At 47.1% G+C, this 20,366-nt stretch overlaps 1 protein-coding gene across 1 annotated transcript; it reads right to left on the bottom strand.

The window, feature by feature from the left end:
• Positions 1 to 11,555: 11,555 nt before the first annotated feature.
• On the bottom strand, positions 11,556 to 19,947 carry TEX51 (testis expressed 51). Its single transcript, XM_067023063.1, is given in 7 exon segments — positions 11,556 to 11,682; positions 11,770 to 11,842; positions 12,946 to 12,994; positions 12,996 to 13,030; positions 13,378 to 13,467; positions 13,898 to 14,076; positions 19,904 to 19,947. Coding segments are annotated over 7 exon segments (597 nt in total).
• Between the last annotated feature and the right edge of the window lie 419 nt (positions 19,948 to 20,366).

The raw sequence follows: 20,366 nt of genomic DNA on the forward strand, positions 1-20,366 counted from the left end.
GTGTCTCTTATAAGGGCACTGAACCCTCATAAGTTCCCACCCTGATGTGAAATAAAATTCACATTTTATGGCAAGACAAGAAAAATTTAAACATAAAATATTTTTCTGTCCGTTGACCTCCTCTCTCCGCCACTGCTGTGCATTGTGTATCTGCATTTTGCCTCGACCAAATGTCCCCCATCGACAAAAATACCTGCTCAACCGGAAAGAGCACCATTCTCCTAGCAGCAACAGGACAACTTCTTAAAAGATAACACTCCTTCTTGATCTTGTAAGGGGCCATGATGACGCTTAGATCTGGATTGTGTAAACTGTCAATAATGAGTCATTTAATGTACAGCCCTCTGTCTCAAAAAACTAATATAACTGACTTCTAATGGGTGGAACAGTATCCAGGGTGTATACAGTATAAAAAGCCTAAGGTTTGTGCTCTACCTTGTTTGTAAATCACACCTTGATTAAAACAAAAGCATGTGAGAAAGAAGTCTTAAGTTACATTCCAAATACAAATAATTCATTACCAGTATGTCTTGTAGACTTTTGAAGATCTCTGGGTGTCTAAAAGCCAAATGCGTATCTTAGGGTTCGCTGATGCTGAGCGGTCTTTTTCCTGACAAAAGGCAATTATTTGCTCATAATCACAATGTTTAGTGATGAGGAAGCAATATTTTAAGCATTTCACATCCTAATATATTATTTTGGTTGCATTACTGGTTCTGGTATGTTTTAGGAAATGGGGTTTGGGTTGACATGTAACACATAATGTCCAGTTTAAGTCTCATGTTTACTTCACAGGTTTCTTGTGTGCCCTGGAATTCAATAATGCAAAGATAAAATCTTCAGTAGTTTTATTGTGGGGGTTCAGTGAGGTCGGGAATGAGGGCCTGGGGCACATAGTCAGGAACCCAGTAAATCCTCACCTACTCAGGGCCTCAGCCCAATGCCAGACCAGAGCTCCCGAAACCTAGGCCTGGTGAAGTGTATTCAAGATGATGGAGGAAGGGGAGTATTTATTTGTATAAATGTTCATCAGTGTGTTAGTAAAGGTGGCTGGGACCGGATGGAAAATGTATGCGCTGCTTCGTTAAGAACTTTTCCCGTTAATGATTTTCTTTCTTCCTTACGCTAAAGCTCAGAGTGAAGTCTGTTCCACTTGTCAGAGGGCTCCTCACTGTAATAGGTGTTAAGGGTACCTGCTGTGATCTGTGCCCCAGAGAGTAAAGGAGAAAGAGGTGGCGTGTGTGTGTGTGTGTGTGTGTGTGTGTGTGTGTGTGTGTGGCGGTCCTATCAGGACAGCTGCTCGTGTGTAAGATGAGAGGGGTCTTCAGAATTATTCTGAGCTCTGAAAAATCCGCTTTCCTCCTGGATCAATGAGGCCAGGACCCTCTCTCTCCATCGAGCCGATATGGTGGGTGGAGGACACCTGGATGCCTAGGGTGAGAGGCCAGGCCTTCCAGGGCAGGACTGCCCCAGCCCAGGGATCTCACCAACATATTTAGAAGACGGAGCTGGTAAACAAGGAGAATGATAATGGGGCCATGGGTTCACATAAATATCCTAACAGGATCATTTTCCTGAAATGAAGATGGACCGCAAGGTGTTCTCTTCAATTACAGGAATAATAAACACTCTCTACTATTGATCCGTTTTCTTAACTACAGGCAGTGTTGCTAACTATAAAATGCCTCACACGGACTCTGTGTACTGTCCCCATTACTGTACCATAAAAGCTGCAATCAGACGGTTATTGCCGGTGTTAGCTTTTAGCGACGGAAGGGATATTAGATTTATTTTTTAAAAAATCAGGGCTTCCTTGGTGGCGCAGTGGTTGAGAGTCCGCCTGCCGATGCAGGGGACACAGGTTCGTGCCCCGGTCCGGGAAGATCCCACGTGCCGTGGAGCGGCTGGGCCCGTGAGCCATGACCGCTAAGCCTGTGCGTCCGGAGCCTGTGCTCCGCAATGGGAGAGGCCACAACAGTAAGAGGCCCAGGTACCGCAAAAAAAAAAAAAAACCACACACACACAACGGATTTATTGGACCTCAACAAATGTTCTTTTAACAAAAATCATAATTTTAAATACTCTTCAAAAAGTGGCCTCATTAACTCTTATACCAGATCATGTATTTAAAGGAAATTCAAGTTAAGTGGGCTCATTGTCTCCTCTTTTCATGAAAGCTGATCTTTAAAAGGGAGTTAACAATTGCCTTGGAAAATACATATTCTTCATTCTTTTTCCAGATCTGTCTGTCCCTCTGTGCCTGTGGTTTCTTGATGAGGTCCTCATAGTAAAGGGTTTCCTCAGATAAACTTAGTTTTAGAAGGGAGACCTTTTACGTTGCCATTGATCACATTGCAGTGTAATTTGTTCTCAAGTGTGTCTCCTCTAAGCTGTGAACTCTTCCATGTACGAACGCCACAGTGTCTGTGTCTCTAGAGCCTCAGATCATGTTCAGAAAGATAGCCACTCGATGGTTGCTGAGTAGAATTGAATCGCAGTGGTCAATCTACGAAGGAAGCCTGATGAATGATTCAATTACATGTGTGCAAATTCAGGGGCAATTATTATTGATTCTCATTTGCTGCAATCAAGGATGAGCATGAGAGTAAAACAAATTCGTGGTAAACCCTGGCAATAGAAATGCAAGCAAAGCCCTAGCTCATGAGCTTGGATATTTTCCCTGCTGTGATTGATACTTCACCTGACTGGTGAAGATCAGAGCCCTGGAGAGAAAGTCCACGTTGTCAGGGCCACAGCACCAGGGCAGGGATGGACAGTAAGAAGATGCTTTTCCTGCATCCAGAATGCCCTCATGCTATCCACTGGCCTGGTTACTTTTCCACCCTTTGCCACCCACCTCAATTCTCAGGCTCCCTTGAAGTGGTTCATGATTATGTTGGGGCCCAGGGTAGGCTACCCCAAAATGGGCCTTGATGGCATATTGATTATTTTGAATTAAAGTTACTTAAGAAACAGCTGATGCTGGAGGGACACTCTGACCCTCCTTTCTGTCTTCCTGAAAACAGGAAATATGTCTCTTTTGTGACAGATGTGTGTCCCTCCCCCCCCCACCGATCTGGAGGTAGGACACCCTTATCACCAGAGATGGAGAATTCTGGCTGAGAAGGCTGCATTAACAAAACTTGTTATTTCTTTAATTTATTACCTCAAGCCCGAATTCTGTTTAGATTCTTCACTAATTGGGCACCCCAAAACTTAGTTTCTTTGTCCTGTCAATTGCTCACAAATTTATTGTTTCTTTGTCTAAAAAGTATTGTTGTTTAATGTTGTTTTAGGGGTTTTAGGAGAGTTTTGGGAGACAGCAGGGCTAAATGCTTTTTTCAGTCTTCCATTTTTTTGGGGTTTTTTTTTTTTTTTGTGGTACGCGGGCCTCTCACTGTTGTGGCCTCTCCCGTTGCGGAGCACAGGCTCCGGACGCGCAGGCTCAGCGGCCATGGCTCACGGGCCCAGCCGCTCCGCGGCATGTGGGATCTTCCCGGACCGGGGCACGAACCCGCGTCCCCTGCATCGGCAGGCGGTCTCCCAACCACTGCGCCACCAGGGAAGCCCCAGTCTTCCATTTTTAACCAGAAGTTTTGGCTGTGAAAAAACAAACATGATTTTCACTGAGAAAACTGAGATGAAACTGGTTAAATTGGCTGGGTTTTGTTTTGTTTGTTTTTTAAGACAATAGAAATTGTCGTTGAATGGAAAATGTGTTGTGGGGAAGTGAGATTTGAGATATACTTTGAAGGATACAGAGCTGGGCTTCTCAGAGCACAGTATGGACTATCAGGGTGAGGAAAATATCAGGGTTTTTCCTCACTTCGACATTTCCTAATCATAAAGGACTTACTACTAGAAACTCGGAAGCGAAGTAGTTGGTGGCTTTGTTTTTCAGATGGTGTCCTCCGATGGACGTCTGCTCTCCTTCCTGCCCCCAGAAGCTCAAGCCCAAGTGTCACCCCTGCCCCCTTACCCCACGCCCCAGGACCTCCCCCAGCCTCTGCTGCAGCAGCCCCAGGCAGCCCCATCGCTGCCCCAGTCAGACTTCCAGCTCCTCCCAGCCCAGCTGAATCCCACCGGGAACACCAGGAGGAGGGAACGCTTAGGTCGCCCCGAGTTCCAAGCTAAATGGTCCCCTCCTTCTTTCCTGAAGGGCTCATCTTTGACCAACTTCTTCCCAGATGTGAGCTTTGACCAGCAGTCCATGAGGCCAGGCCCAGCCTTTACTCAGCCGGTGAGTGGTCCCCGGGGCCTGACTCTTCCTCGGAGCAGGAACTGCCAAGTCAGGCCTCTTCCGTGCATGGAACCCACACCAAACAGACTCGGTACTGCACTTCTCTGACCTCAGGTGTGCTCAGCGGCTAGGAGAGCCTGGCACCGCCCTGAGTCCTAGAGGCTGGTTCTGGCTGCCTTATTTAATTGTCAGGCCTCAGCAGAGGACCTGTTTGAACAAGTGGTAGAAGACTCGTGATGACACTCTAGCCATAGAATTGTAGAGTCATTGATGCTGGAGGGAACCGTAGCAATTCACAGATCTATCTATCGTGCTGAGGAGACTCAGACCCAGGGTGGGGCTTTGCCTCGGCCTGAGTTGCTGTGCCCTGCACAGTGTGTGGCCTCCTGGGACCTCGTCCTGGCTGGGGCAGGGGTCAATCCCAAAGGTACTTTCATTCAGCCTTTTTCCTTTGCTTTTTAGTTTCTCCCTAACACAGACCATTTTTTAATATCCTTAGATTTTATAGTATTCAATAATTATGGTTTGGGCCCCAGGATATATTATGGAGAGAAGGAAGAGCACTTTCCAGAACTTAATAATAATAACCGTAAAATAAATAAAGACAGATGTTTCCTGAATAGGCCACGGGGAAGCCTCGTGGTAAGAACCAATAGTCCTTGCCTCCCCAATTTCTAAAGAAGCCATTTGAGTCTAAGTGAGTCAGTGTGTTTCTGAAAAAAATGATGGAAACTCCTACTTTTGAAAGATTGTTTTAACTGGTTTAAAAATTAATTTCAGGAACGGCACCTAAAGTAGGCCCCAGAAACTGGGAACTTCATGGTGATCTGTACATATTGAAGTTTCTCTGGTACTCAGAGGTTATATAGTTAATAAATTTTCATTAACAAAAACAAACAAACAAAAAATAAATAAAGTAGGCCCCAGTTCTAACCCATCCTCATAGAGGCTTTCTCGCAGAGAGGGGCTAGCCTGTGGTTCCTCCCTCTGAGTGAGAGAAGGAGAAGGTTCTGCTTTCTCGTTTTTCTAGAAACTAAAGAGGAAAAGAGCCCATCACTTCCTTGGTTACAGACAGGGCCTTTGAAGGGCTCCACAGGTGGTAGTTTCCAGAGGCCTTTGTGTGCTGAGGAGGGGAGGTGGCAGAGACCAGAGGGCCCGCAGAAACCATGGCCAGTGGTGTCTCCTGGGATGGCACAGAGGGCCAGGCAGCGTGCAAGCGGGGACAAGGGTGGCCCTCGGGGCCCCTCCTCTACCGCAGCATCCCCCTGCCTGAGCAGAATGTTCTGTGTAGGCTGTCGCAGCGGCCGGGCGCTCTAGAATCCTAGAGAGAAGGGACCCTAAGAGAGCGTTCACGTCTGGTTTTGCTTCGGGAGCACGCCGCACTGTTCTGTCCTTGGAAACAGAGACCGTCCCTTACAACGTGACCTTTGATGCTTCCAGCTGCCCCTGGTGCAATAAGGTCCCCGAGAACCACAGGACTCCTTTCATTTGAGACCAAACCTGTATTCCAACTGCGGGAATTTCCCAAACACCATCCTGACGGGTGAGTGCTACTTCTTTTATTTCACTGTGTTTCTACAGATACCACTGTAAGATCGTTTAGACAACATAACATGATATAAAGCAGAAAATGAAAGTGCTGCAGCTCAACTTTACCTTTCTGAGATGCAGGTGTCCAGCCCCGGAGATTGTGAGGCAGTGGGGAAGGGGCCTGGTGACCCAAGCCTTTCCGAACCACTTAATTTCCCAAGATTGACAACTGTTCCAAGGGAGAAAACCTGCAAAACTGGGAGTTGTGGGACTGACTGAAAAGAGCATAGATTCCCGAGCAAAACCGTAGGCCCAGGAGGGGTTGGGACACTGGGGCTGACTGTCCTCATTGGGCAGATGACAGGAACGGCGTTTTGCGGGGTGTCATCAGTTGTGTCCTCTTAGTGACCTGGGCCCTCACGCCTCCTCATCAGCATTGCTTTCCCCTCCCGCTGGAGGGGAAACTCAATAGAAAAAAAACCCAAACAATTCAATTAAAAAATGGGCAGAGGATTTGAATAGCATTTTCTAAAGAAGACATACAAATGGCCAGTAAGTACATGGAAAAGGTGCTGAACATCACTAACCATTAGGGAAATGCAAATCCAAGCAATGAGATATCACCTCACACATGTTAGAATGGCTGTTATCAAAATGACAAGAAATAACAAGTGCTGGTGAGGATGTGGAGAAAAGGGAACCCTTGTGCACTTTTAGCGGAAGTGTGAATTTGTGTAACCACTGTGGAAAACAGCATGGAGTCTCCTAAAAAATAAAAACTATCGATAGAACTACCATATGATCCATCAATCCCACTTCTGGTTATATTTCCAAAGGAAGTGAAAACAGCCACTTGAAGACATATCTGCACTCACGTGTTCATTGCAGCGTTATCCACAATAGCCAAGATAAGGAACCAACCCACAGGTCTGTCAACAGATGAATGGATAATGGAATATTATTGAGTCACGAGAAAGAAGGAAATCCTGCCATTTGCAACAACATGGATGGATCATGAAGGCTTTATGCTAAGTGAAATAAGTCAGACAAAGACAAATACTATACGATATCACTTATATGTGGAATGTTAAAAAACCAAAATCATAGAGTAGAATGGTGGTTGCGAGGGGCTAGAGTGTGGGAGAAATGGGCAGATTTTGGTCAAAGGATACAAACTTCTAGTTTAAAGATGAATCAGTTCTGGAGATCTAATGTACAGCAGTACAGCATGGTTCTTATAGTTCATAATACTGTATTATATACTTGAAACTTGCTAAGAGAGTAGATCTTAAATGTTTTCACCACACAAAAAAGTAGTTGTGTGACTTGATGGAGATGATTGCTAATGCTATGGTGGTAACCAGTTTGCAATATATAAGTATATAAAATCGACATGTTGTTCTCCTTAAACTAATACAATGTCATATGTCAATTTTATCTGGAAAGCTGGAAAGAATATTTTTAGATGCATTTATCACAGTTATTTTAAAATTTATATCAGCTCTGACATCTGGATACCTTGTAGATTTGTTTCTGTTGTCTGCTTTTTCTCTTGATCTTGTTTTTGTGTGCCTGATAATATTTGTTTGAATACTGGACACTGTAAATGAAACATAGTAGTGGCTCTAGATGGTATTATTTTCCTTCTGAAAGTATTTACTCCCTTCTTCAGCAGTGATATGGGGTAAGAACAGGCCTCTTCAATTTTGTCAGTGATGGTGGGGCCTTCAGTCTGAGCTCCATCCTCTGTAAGCATCAGTCTGCTGCTGCTACACCCCCTCTTTTAAGCTATAACCTTTCCAACCAATACCCCGGGGTATTTATCAAAGTTCATCTTCCTATGTGTGTCGTGGAGGCCAACTTTTAGTTCCATAGCATACAAATCTCTGATAAATTTCATTTCAGATCCTTTCTGTTTGATTTCTGTCTTTGGAAATTTGAAACCTATGCTGCTTGAGTATAGGTAGGCACCTTGGAGGAGGGGGAGGAAACAGATGCAGTGCGTTTGTTTTATTTTTCTGCACCTCCTTGCTTTCAGGGACCTGGAACCCTCACGTTCTGTGTGGGCAAGCTAGAGCTCCAACTTCGGAATCCACAGTTCTATGATATTGCCAAAGCTCTCTTGGCTTCTCCAAACTTGATGGTCATCCTTGGCACAGCCCCTCACACCTGCCTCTCAACCTCATCTGCTGAGCTGGCCAAGTTTGGGGAAGTGCATGGCAGGACCGGGGTTCACTGCAGAGAGCTCTCTTTACTTGGAGACCTTGGGCGCAGAGGACCTGTTCGTCTGGTGCCCTAAACAGACTTCCTGTCTTGTCTTGCTCTTTTGATGTGCTTTATTTTTAGCTGCCCTAGGTGGGAGTGGTGGTCTGCTCCGAGCTGCCTGTCACGGCCAGAAGTCCTTCAGAGCCCCTGCTTTGCCTGACTCAAAAATCCTTAATCTTTCTTCTCTAGAAGAATGCAATATCTAGTTTTCATGCAAATATGCCCACAAATAATGAAAAATCTGTTAATAGATACATGCATACAGAGAAACACACAAACATACTTCATATAATATACTCAGGGTCTTTTGCTTTTACTGCGATACGTTTGAGGTAGTGGTTTAAGTCCCAATTTGAATAAAAATAGGAAAACAACATCACGGCCAAAGGAGCTTGACCTTTTCTATGTCTTGGGTGGTAACCAGCTTTCACAGACATGCAGAGAACCACAGTTCCCCGGAAGGCCAAGACTGCTGCCTAGGGGCTCTGCCCACTCATTCAGAATGGCTGTAGGTCCTCACCAGATGCTCTCCCCAGACACCTTAAATCTACGGACTCCTCACCTTGGGACATGGCCTGCTTCTGATAAAACCCTCCACTGCCTCTTCCCCAGCCTGCCCTGCCCACCTGCTTTCCCTGGAGTCTGCTGGTGGGTTCTTTTCTCAGGTTTGCTTTGGACCCACATGGGCTTGGGAGCCTCTCATTGGCCTCTTACCTGGGCCTCTCCCTCCAGCCATATTTCTTGGAGTTCCTGACCCTATCAAGGTCACTTGCACCTCCTCTGCAATGCTGAATCCTGGATGAAAACACTCCTCCCTCCCTTCCACCTTCCCTGGCCTCTCACAGTTGAAGACACCACCTCTGGGAGGCCTTCCTGGATTCTTGGCTGGGTGAGCTGGAGATGCCAGCAGCTGGGTACCCACAGCTGCCCTTGGCCATGGTAGTCTCTGCCCAGGCTGCTGTTTATGTTCTGTTTATATCTTGCCTTGGTCTCTGTAGCCACACCACGCCCCCCACGCCCCCCCACAAAGGGAGTGGCTCTCACTGCTGGATAGTGATGCTGAAGTCAGCCTGCTTCCAGCCTGGCCACCAGCTCCAAGGAGGGAGCAAGGGCTGGGCCAAAGGAGACAGGAAACCCTGTTTTAGGAGCTGGGCCATGGGCCCCGGCAGGATTTCAGTGGACTGCAGGAGGCGAAGGGAACAAGGCACTGAACTTGGACCCATAGCATGAGCAAATATAGGATGGCAAACATGAACCCAGTGGGCATACCAACCTGGCTAGACCATCTCATCTCATACTCTGTGCTCAGATGGGGAAACAGATGCAGACGGGGGAAACTAGAACCTCAATGTCGGAGCCAGGCTTCGAGTCCAGGGTCTGGGCCGCCCGCCCACAGCTCTGGCCTCAGACCTGCTTCCTTTCAGCCCCCAGGAGCTGACCTGCAGACCAGGGCCCTGGATCTGGGCGTGGCCTCCCCTTCAGTCTCTGGGGAGAGCCTGGGGAATCAGTGAGGAGGGGGCACAGGTTTGAGGCAAAAGGGCAGAGCCATGCCTGGGGGTCCCGGGGGGTTCCATGTAACTCAGCAACCTTGGGGGCTGAGGAGGAAAGGGATCTGGAGGGAGATGGAACAGGACGAGTGTTGGAAGCCAACCTGGAGCCTCTGTGCCCTGACAGGGTCACGGAACAACAATCCAAGACAGCTCTGCAGGGCAGTGCTGCGCCCAGCAACCTGACTACATCTCCTCTGATCTGCTTTGTAATTTTGTGCTTCTTCCTTGAAAAAGTACATGGGGGATTTGCCCCCCCCCACCCCAAGCTTAACCGTGTAAAACATCCCCTTCCCCCTCCCAAACCAAAACCTATGAATTGGGACTTTTTAACAACAGCCCCTGGCTGGTGGGAGAAAAAACAAACAATCTGGAAATGTAGGGGTGTTTCTATGGAAAACACCAATAATAAAAAAAACAATGGCCCTACATGGGAGTAATAGATGATTATGGGCATTGTTGGTTCTGGTATAAGGATAAATTAATCATACAGAGTCAACTGCCAACACTGGAATTGTTGACTCGTCTATTCAGACAAGGCTTCTTGCCCAGAGGAACACAGTGATAAATTAAATTGTGAAAAATATTGTAGATGATTTAGGGGTACATTGTTAAGACTTGTCCATGCGGACCTCTTGGACACATAGGAAAGTTCAGGAAGCTTCCTCCTTCATAGTTTCTTTTAAAGGCTTGTTACATATTAGCTTGGCTTTGTTATTAGTACGGATTGAACCTACTCTAAGAAAAAACAATGATGTTTTGAGAACCTTTAGAATTATTTTTAAAAGTACATATAGAAATATTAGGTACAATCTATTATAAACATCTCCTGAGGTTTTAGCTAAGCACCTGATGATGTAATCACTTAGGGTATATAAACCTGACTGTGAGAAAATAAAATACGAGACCATGCTTGCACATACACAGTGTTACTGATTTATTCAACCTCCCCTCGCCGACGCTGTCCGTCCCTCGGGTACAGACGAGGCAACATCCTCCCGCAGGCAGAGCAGGTATATTTCATTGTCAGCAGCACCAGTGACCCACCGGTGAGCTGGGAGGCGCCAGGGTGGACGTCCTGGCCGGGAAGTGGGTGAGGTCTGCTACTGACGTGACTCGGAGCCTGTTTTCTGGTTTCTCCTGCTAGTCTCCGCTCATGCTGGGGCCTCCAGCTGGCCCCTTACCACCTCTGTTCCACACCTAGACATGGGGGCGCCTCGAGGGAGCCAGGCCGCTGCTGCCCCCCCCATCTCTGGTGTTGGACCCAGCTGAGGCTACTGTGATCCTGCAGAGCTGCCACTGCTGGGACCAGGAAAGGGATCTTTCTGGAAGGGAAGGGTGGTGGCCTGGCAGGAAGAGGGTGAGGACAGGAGACGGTCCTCGCGGGCGCCCGCCTGGGGAGGATCTCAGTCTCGACTGCCAACGTGCAGGACCCGGTAGGAAGCGGATGGCACAGTCCATCAGAATACTAGGAGGCTGTTTTACTAAAGGCTATTTACAAAGCGTGGGCGCGGGCCTCGGAACTTCGGAACTGTTACCACTCCAGGTTGGAAAGGTCGGGGGAGGGACAGTTACCAGAACCCAGAGATAAGAGAGCTTCCTGACAGCACCCGAGGCCTTTGTTCGGATGAAAGTGACAAGCGGCCCCGCTGGGTCCCTGCTTCTGCCTCTGACCTCCTGCTGGCCAAACCCAACCAGGTGCAGAGGGCAAGGGGGGCGTGTTCGTAGTCTGTGCGGTCAGGGAGCAGGGTGGCAAAGGGTGGAGGGGTCGCTGCAGAGGGACGATTACAGCTATGGGTAGGGGAAACTTTGTGGATCAGGTAGAGACTTGGGGCATGGCTGCTGCTCTGTCCCAGGCGCCTGGCCCTGGGTGGGTCTGCTCACACTGGGGGCTGTTGGGGGCCCTCCTGAGTCCTGGCCCTTGATCCTATACTCCTTTGGATGTGAGGCCCCGGGAGCCAGACTTGGGGTCGCTAGCCTTGCTGCCCCCAGGCGGACACAGCTTCCCCTCCATGGGAGAGTTCTGGATGCCCCAGGACCTCCTTTTCTGCCTCCTGCTCCTTCTTCTTTTTCTTCTTCTCGAACCAGAAAATGTAACATCTGGGCCAGGAATCGGGGTGGAGATGGGTCAGTCTAGGAGTAGGCGTGTCTTCCTTGGGGATGCTGGGGCTTGAAGCAGGCACTCACCCACCTCCAGTTAGGGCCGCCAGGGGCAGAGCAATGCCGAGGCTCACAGCCCACAGGAAGTTCCTCCTGGTCCCTGTGGGGGGTGGGAAAGAGGGAGCCAGTGTTTGGGCAGCAGGCAGGGCCATCTCAGCTCTGAGAGGAGACTGCATTCTCTCCCTCTTTAATTCACCCACTCAGTCACTTGTTTGCAGACACTGAGCACCTACTGTGTGCCCACCTACATCTAAGGATGAGAGAGGCAGGATCCCTGCTCTCTAGGAGGGAGACAAGCAAACGATTCTGCTGTGGTGTCCCAGGGAAGCGGGGCGGGGCAGGGAGGAGGAGTGATCTGGGCGAGCGCCCATGAGCCTGGGGAGTGGGAGCTGGTCAGGGGAAGCTTCTCGGGAAACAGGACTTCTGAGCTGGACTTTGAAAGACCAGTAGGAGTTCAGTTCAGATGGTCAAGGGACCAAACTGTGTTCCAGGCAGAGGACACAGAGTGTTCAAGGACAGAAGCATGAAGCCGTTTCTCCAGCGTGTCAGCAGCTCCATGTGGCTGGGGAGGGGGGAGGTGAGTAGGGCCTCCCGAGGAGGGGGGTGGACTTTATCTGGGGGCCCCTGGGAAAGTTATAACAGGAAGGGTCGGCGGTAGACTGGCTCCTTGGGGAAGGGTTCTTTGATTGCTGAGTAAGATGGGGCCAACAGGGTCTCGGAGGCCAGTTAGGAGATGCTGCCATAATCCAGGTGAGAGGTGAGGCTGCCTGAGGAGTGGTAGATGCTGGAAGGACCACATGGCAACACACTGAAGAATTGTTTAGCAAGACCTGGTGACTACACACACTGAGTAAGGGGGAGGGGACCCCTGGTTTAGGAGGTTGAGAGCTTGAGTGGGACATTTGCTGAGAGGGGTCCTGAGGGAAGAGCAGATTTGGGGGTGGAGATGGGCTTGGACATGTCCCCAGGCATGCTGGTTTTGAGGACCTGACGGACCCCCAGGGGGCATGTCCTAGGGCAGGTGTCTCTGAAGCTGGGCACGTGGAATCCAGACATCTTGGGAGGTGCTACCTTCCCCAGGGAGGATGGAGAGCAAGAAGGGGTATCAGTATAGACAAGAAAGACAGTCCAGACAGAGACAACAATGGACTTGGAGGTGGAGATGGGGAGGCTGCACGCCAAGATGGCTGGTTGGCCACTGACCTGGGCAGAGAGTGGGGTCTTGGCAGGTGAGGAAGTGGGTCTTGCAAGTGGGCACAGCTGATGACCTCCAGTGTGGAGTGGATGTCTGAGAGAGAGAAGGGGCAGGAGACTTAGCGAGGGCCAAGTGCCCCTCAGCCCTCACCCAGGCATGGTCCCCAAAATACTCACCACAGGACTTGTTGCAGGCTGCCCGGGAGGGTGGGACGGTAGAGAGACTGAGGTTCTGGGCAGACAGAGCTGGGAGAGGTCGGGGTGTGAACAGGAAGCGAAGCTGGGAGAAGGTGTGGTCAGGCGCCCTGGGTGAGGGAAGGGTGAGGTGAGGTCTCCTGGGGAGGGGCCTGGGGGCGGGGAGCTGCAGATTGGACTCTGCCTCCTTAGGTCTCCGGGAGGTGAAGGGCTGGGGGGCAGGCAGGGGCCAGCCCCACCTCTCACCCTTCTCCTTCAGCTCTTCAGATAGGTCCTCCAGATGCTTGGAAAACTGCTGCTTCAGGACATGAACCTCTTCCAGAAGTGATGGTTTATCTGGGTAGAGCAGGAAGGAAGAAGCCATCTACATTTCATAGGTGGAATCAATAACTTTCTCAAGGTCGGGAATTCAAACTAGGTTTTTCAGACAGAAAATCTGTAGTGCACACGGATAGTTGCTGTCTCTGACCCCACCCATCACAACCCCCCACCCCCCCCACCCCCACCCCGCTAGTGGTCTTCTGGGAATGCCTTGGAGGGCCAGGTTTTGTCAACCCAAGCCCTGGGGCCCTAAGACACTAGGCTTCCTCACCATCTTGAAACTTCTTAATGGCTTTATCTATGTGAGTGAATAATGTTCCTGCTGCTTCCTCCAAATGGTCTTGACCTGAGAAGGGGATTTGGGACAAAGGCAAGTCAGGGGACTAAGATCCTGGGCCAGGTAAAGGGGTCAGCTCTGAACCCTGGTCTCCTGTCTGTGCCTCACCAAGATACCAGGATTCGAGGAAAGCATGACTGTCCAGGAACAGGGAGTGGAGTCTGTGGGAGAGCTCCGCAGGTGGCCCTGGGGTGCCCCAAAGAATCTGCAGGTCATAGTCTATCAGTGCAGGCAGCTCTGGCCAGCAGTGGAAGCAGCTCTTGCCATTGGCGGTGGGCAAGAGACAGCTGAACAGGAGAAGCAGCGTCTTCGGGGGTCTTCCCTCAGTGCCCTTACCACACTGCCTGGCAGTTCTACGTGGAATGCTGGGACCCTGTCCCCCTGGGAACCACATTCTCTTTGCAGAACAAAAGTAAATTCCACAGGGTAAGGTGAAGGCCAGCCATGGCACAAACCTGGGCTTTGACATCAGAGCCAAGTGAGGACCTTGATAACCTCCTTGGAAGGTGGGGTCACCGATCCTCATGGAGGACGGTTCTTGTGAGGATCAGAGAGATGGCTGTGCTGCCTGTGGCTGGTCCTCAGCGCCCCCGATGGCATTTACTACGTATGGAATAGTTCACAGGCTGAAATTTGGAAGGCCAGGAGAGAGCAGCATAGAGAGAAGGTTAGTTGTTTAAAGAGTCTGCATCACTTTTCCACATAGAAGTGGTCAGCCATGGGAAGCTTATGGAACATGTGTCTTTTTCATGACGCATATAAACTGTCTGCCATCTTGTGCCTGAACAAGCCAGAGGGACTTCAATAGCTATTCCCATCACAGTGTAGGCAGACAGTGTAGACAGAATGTAGACAGAGCGTGCATGAGAGTACAGAGAGAGAAGCCGTCTCTGGGACAGCAGTTCTTATGTGCAGTGGGCCTTGAAGGAAAGCAAAATTCCTTACTCTTCAGTAAAGAAAAAGCCAGTGGGATCCTTGTCACTCCTTAGCTGATTAGCTTTCCCCTTCCATGCCCTGCTTTCAGAACCAGCTTGAGTTCCTCAGGCTGAACTATGGGTAGCTGAAAGCCACCAGACATTTGAAGAATGCTTTTAGTGTGAACTAGAGGCAAAACAATGTCAAGAATTCAAAACAGAAGCAAACAAAAACCACAGGAAAAAAAGAAGGGTATAAAAGATATGGTGGGAAGTGGAAGAAAACTTAGAACCCCACCATAATTAAATAGACAAAATATTGCCTTCCCCAGATGAGAAGAAGCTGCTGTGTGAAAGAAAAAGTCTGAAAATAAGAAAGAGTTATTAGAGATTAAAAATATAATAGCAGGAATTTAAGAATTCCATAGATATGTTGGGAGATAAACTTTCAGAGTTCTCTCAGTCAGAAGTACAAAAAAATAGAGATGAGAAATAGGGAGGAAAAGATAAAATTAGATAATCCATGAAGTCAAGGTCTAACATTGAGGTAATGTAAGTTTCAGAAGGAAACGACAGAGAAAATGGAGGGGAGAAAGTTATTTGCAATAGAAGTTGGGTGGAAGGGATTAACATATACACAGTACCACATATAGAACAGGTAATCAACAAGGACCTATTGTATAGCACAGGGAACTCTACTCAGTATTCTGTAATAACCTATATGGGGAAAGAATCTGAAAAAGAATGGATATATACATACATCTGAATCACTTTGCTGTACACCTGAAATGAACACAATATTGTAAATCAACTGTACTCCAATATAACATAAAAATAAAATTTAAAAAAAGTAGTGTGGGAAGTATATACAGGGAGGAATTCTGTCTTATAGGGAGAGAGATGCAGAGGCCGGGCATCAAAGTTTGCTAGAAGAAATAGCAGCTGAATTGGTAAATTCAGGCCACACTAGTCAGGTGGGATCTGAGATGACAGGATGATTCTGAGTACTGTAGAGCTGTTGCTTTTTCACTGGCTTTGGACGTTTTTGGTGTTAGAGAATTAGCTTGCTTTTTTTCTACTTAGGCAATACTTCTGGAAAGAAAGGCCCTGATTCCCTAGAACCAAAGCTGGGAAATGCGGGAACTACTTCCCCTGATACCCTGGGTGGGGCTCAGACATGCAAGCCTGCTGCTTACAGGGTTCATTGTCACCTCTGTGGTTGCCCCACCCAGCTTGCATGTCGGAGAGGAGAGAATAGGGAACTGACAGAAATGATACAAGAAGGAAATTTTAGAATTGAAATACATGAATTTCCAGATTGAGAGGGCCCACTGAGAAGGCAACCAATGGTTAAAGATAAGAAAAACCGCATCAGGAGAGAAGAGAACCCTCCTGCACTACTGGTGGGAATGTAAATTGGGGCAGCCACTATGGAAAACAGGATGAAGCTTCCTTAAAAAATGAAAAATAGAGCTACCGTATGATCCAGTAATCCCCACTCCTGGGCATATATCCAGAAAAGACAAAAACTCTAATTAAAAAAGACACATGCACCCCAGTGTTCATAGCAGTGCTATTTACAACAGCCAAGACATGGAAGCAGCCTAAATGTCCATCAACAGATGAAAGGATAAAGAAGATGTGATTTATATATATACATTATATACACACAATGGAATACAGCCATAAAAAAAGAATGAAATAATGCCATTTGCAGCAACATGGCTGGACCTAGAGATTATCATACTAAGTGAAGTCATGGCTGGACCTAGAGATTATCATACTAAGTGAAGTAAGTCAGTCAGAGAAAGACAAATATTGTATGCTATCACTTCGAATCTAAAAAATAATACCAATGAACTTATTTACAAAACAGAAACAGACTCACAGACACAGAAAACAAACTTATGGTTACCAGATGGAAATTGGGGGGAGGGATAAATTAGGAGTATAGAATTAACAGATACACACTATTATATATAAAATATCAATAGTTGAATGACAAGGATCTACTGTATAGCACAGGGAATTATATGCAATATCTTGTAATAACCTATAATCGAAAAGAATCTGAAAAAGATATATATGTATTTATATAGAACTGAGTCACTTTGCTATAAACTTGAAACTAACACGGAATTGTAAATGAACTATAATTCAATTAAAAAAGAAAAAGAAAAACCACACCAAAGCACAGAGAAAAAACAGACCATGTACAATGGACTAGTAATCAGAATGTTTTCAGGCTTCTCAAGAGCAATGTAGCAAAGTGGTAGAGAATGGAGCAATGCTTTCACAGTCTGAGAAAAATATTTGCATCTTAGAATTCTATGCTCAATAAACCAACAGTCAAGGAGAAGAAAGACTAATGGTATTTCAGGCAGGCAAGGGTTAAAATTGACCTCTATTACCTTAGAAAGCTGTTGGAGGATGTGCTCCAACTAAACAAACACATCAAGCAAGAAAGATGGCATGGAATTCAGAAAATGGAGACTGTAATCCTACAGAGGGGTGAAGAGAATGTCTATGGTAACAGTCAAGACACCCCAGGATGACAAACAGTCCAAACTGTTTGGCTCTCCCTGGGTAGAGATAGGTCTGGAGTGGGTGGCCTAGCTCAGCTCCCTCTGAGCATCGGGTTCCTTTCCTGGCTTGCTTTGGTCTCCTTTACTCTCTTCTGCTTTTCTCTGGCAGGAATTGTCTTTTCTCAAGTTAGAAGTGGTAAGGTCCAAGACTCAGGCTTTTGTTTTGGAGGTGAAATGATAGGGTAGGTATTTAGAGTGCTTTGGCATTAGGCCATCAGAAAACCCTCACAAAAGTCAAAGGATTATTCTACAAGATGCAGTCGCACTTGGTAGAATTCTATACTGTTGTTTTGGGCTAAAGCTCCAACGTGTTCAAGAGCCTTCCTTTGCCTTGGTTTATGCTCTTCCTTTGGGCAGCTTTTGAGCAGGGCAGGATTCAGGAGTCACTCTGTCCCTGGTACAATATCATTTCCATTCCCCCCCACATTCTTAGCTTCAACCTGTGAAAGTGGTACTGACCCTTTGAAAGGGCATTTAAACATAGAATCATAGAGACTGTGGGCTGGAAGAGCTTTTAATGCAACTCATGACTATGGTTAGTTTTCTAGTCTCCACTTGTTCACCCTGATTTCTCTCCTAGTTTCCCATTTAATTCAATTGTATGTTGTGTACTTGGAATTAATTAAGAATTTGGAATGAATTAGGAGTCTAAATAATAAATGCAGTCCTTTCCATTTCTAGGCATCTTGGGTGTTAGAACTTTCTTCTTTTTTTTTCAACATCTTTATTGGAGTATAATTGCTTTACAATGGTGTGTTAGTTTCTGCTGTATAACAAAGTGAGCCAGCTATATGTATGCATATATCCCATATCTCTTCCCTCTTGCATCTCCCTCCCTCCCATCCCCCCATCCCACCCCTCTAGGTGGTCACAAAGCACTGAGCTGATCTCCCTGTGCGATTCAGCTGCTTCCCACTAGCTGTCTATTTTACATTTGGTAGTGTATATATGTCAATGTTACTCTAGAACTTTCTTCCTTATGTTGAGATCCCATCCATCGTGTGCTTCTGGTCATTTGGGGATGTCTAATACCTCTGACATAGGACAGCTCATTCAGTGTTTGAAGACAGAAATTAAGCCTCTTCTTTTGAGACCAAACATCTTTTCTCCAGCCCAAGAACTCCTTGAGCTCATCTTAGAATCTGGTTCCTTGCCTCCCCCATTCTGATTGCCCTCCTTTTGAACCACCCCATTTGCCTTTGGCAGGATGGAATGTGCAACTGAATAGTCTTTGACCTCGGGGAGGTTTGTGTTTGTGTCCTCCTACTTTCCCTACTGGTACAGATTTTCCCACATGTTCATTTTGTATTGCATACTAATGGCCCCAAACTTAGTGGCCTAAAGCAACAATCATCTATCATCTCATGGTAGAAGTTTGGGCTCAGTTAAGCCAGGTGCTCTGCTCAGGGTTTTACAAGGCTGAAATCGTGATGTAATATATCATTACCTAATCACAGGAGTGAAATCCTCCATATTCACAGTGCTGCGTCCTGCTAAAGTGGGGAGGATTATTATTGGGTGTAGACAACAGGGAACAGAAATCTTGGAAACCATCTCAGAATTCTTTCTACTAAAATGGAGCAGGACCCTGTGGGGCTCCTGGGCATGGAAGCCTTTCTGTGTCCCTCATTTCTTGTTTGTAGGTATTAGACTCCAGCCTCCATAAACTTCTCTGAGTTCCAAAGGGCAGGTTCAAACAGTTGGTAATCAGGAATGGGAGGGGTGCATAGACAAGGGAGGAGCAGTAAAGAAACAGTAGTGCAGCGTCTACTGCACTAGGGGGGCAGGGGCCTGGTTCCTTCTCAAGGGACACACATAACAATATCTTTGAGCTCTTCTACAGGACTAAAATCCCCAAGAAATGGAAGATGTTAGCATTCTTCATTCCAGAGAAGATCACAGTTTGATAACATTGAGAAGCTCATCAGGAGACCATCTGAGGACAGATTAAAGGACACACTGATCTTTATCAGCAACCCCACCTTTGAATCATTGCCATAAAACTCACCAAATCTCCTCTGGTTAGGACACAGTTTTTGAGGCACAAACCCACTGCATCCCCTTTTGCCTGGCAAAGCAGTAGAGCTATTCTTTTCTACTTCACCCCAAAGTCTGTCTCTGAGATTTGATTCAGCACCAGTGCACAGAGGCCCAGTTTTCAACATCACTACCACACCCCCAAACCCAACAATCTACGCTTTGGACCTGTAATGGTGTCACCAACACCTCTCTCTGTGCAATTAGTCACCAATTTGGGTTAGGAAATTGTGTCTCCCCAGAGCCCCTTAGTATGAATATAAGTTAGTTGGAGGCACAGCTGCAATTCAATCCTGACAGTAACTACTCAGAGTTAGTTCACACCCTGTAGGTTAGGGCACCGTCCTTCACAAGGCTGGCCTTGCTTCAGATGGGGGAGGGGGGCTGCCAGGTCACTTTCAAGTCTGACCAATTAGCTACAAATATGGGGGTTTCCACTCCTCAGCTTGGATAACTCACTAGAAAAGCTCACAAAACTCAAAGTACTATACTTGTGATTACAGTTTTATTATAAAGGATACAAGTCAAGAGCAGCCAAATGGAGAGACACATAAGGAAAAGTCCGGAGGGTCCCTAACCTCAAATCTTTCATGTCCTCAGGTGGGTCATCCTCCTGGTACATTGACTGATATGAATCACTAAGCAGGAAACTCACCCCAGCTTCAGGAGCTAGGATTTTTGCTGGGGTTTCCTTATGTGGGCATGATTGATTGAGTCATTAGCCATATGATTGAACTCAATCTCCATCTCCCTCCCCTCCCCAGAGGTTGGGCTGATCTCACGTGCCTCAAAGTCTCAACCCTCTAACCACATGGTTGGTCTCTCTGGCTGGCCAGCCCCCATCCTGAGTCATCTCATTAGCATAAAGCTAGCAATAAGCCCACCCTAAGTAGCAAAGACACTCCTATCTCTCAGAAATTCCAAGGATTTAGAGGTTACCTCCCAGGAACCAGGAACAAAGGCCAGCCAGATTCTCTATAGTCTAACAATAGCACATAAAGTCTTTATTACTCATTAATATTTCTTTTGAATTTACCTGGA

The sequence above is a fragment of the Kogia breviceps genome, chromosome 2 (assembly GCF_026419965.1).
Source record: "Kogia breviceps isolate mKogBre1 chromosome 2, mKogBre1 haplotype 1, whole genome shotgun sequence".
Taxonomy (NCBI): Eukaryota; Metazoa; Chordata; class Mammalia; order Artiodactyla; family Physeteridae; genus Kogia; species Kogia breviceps.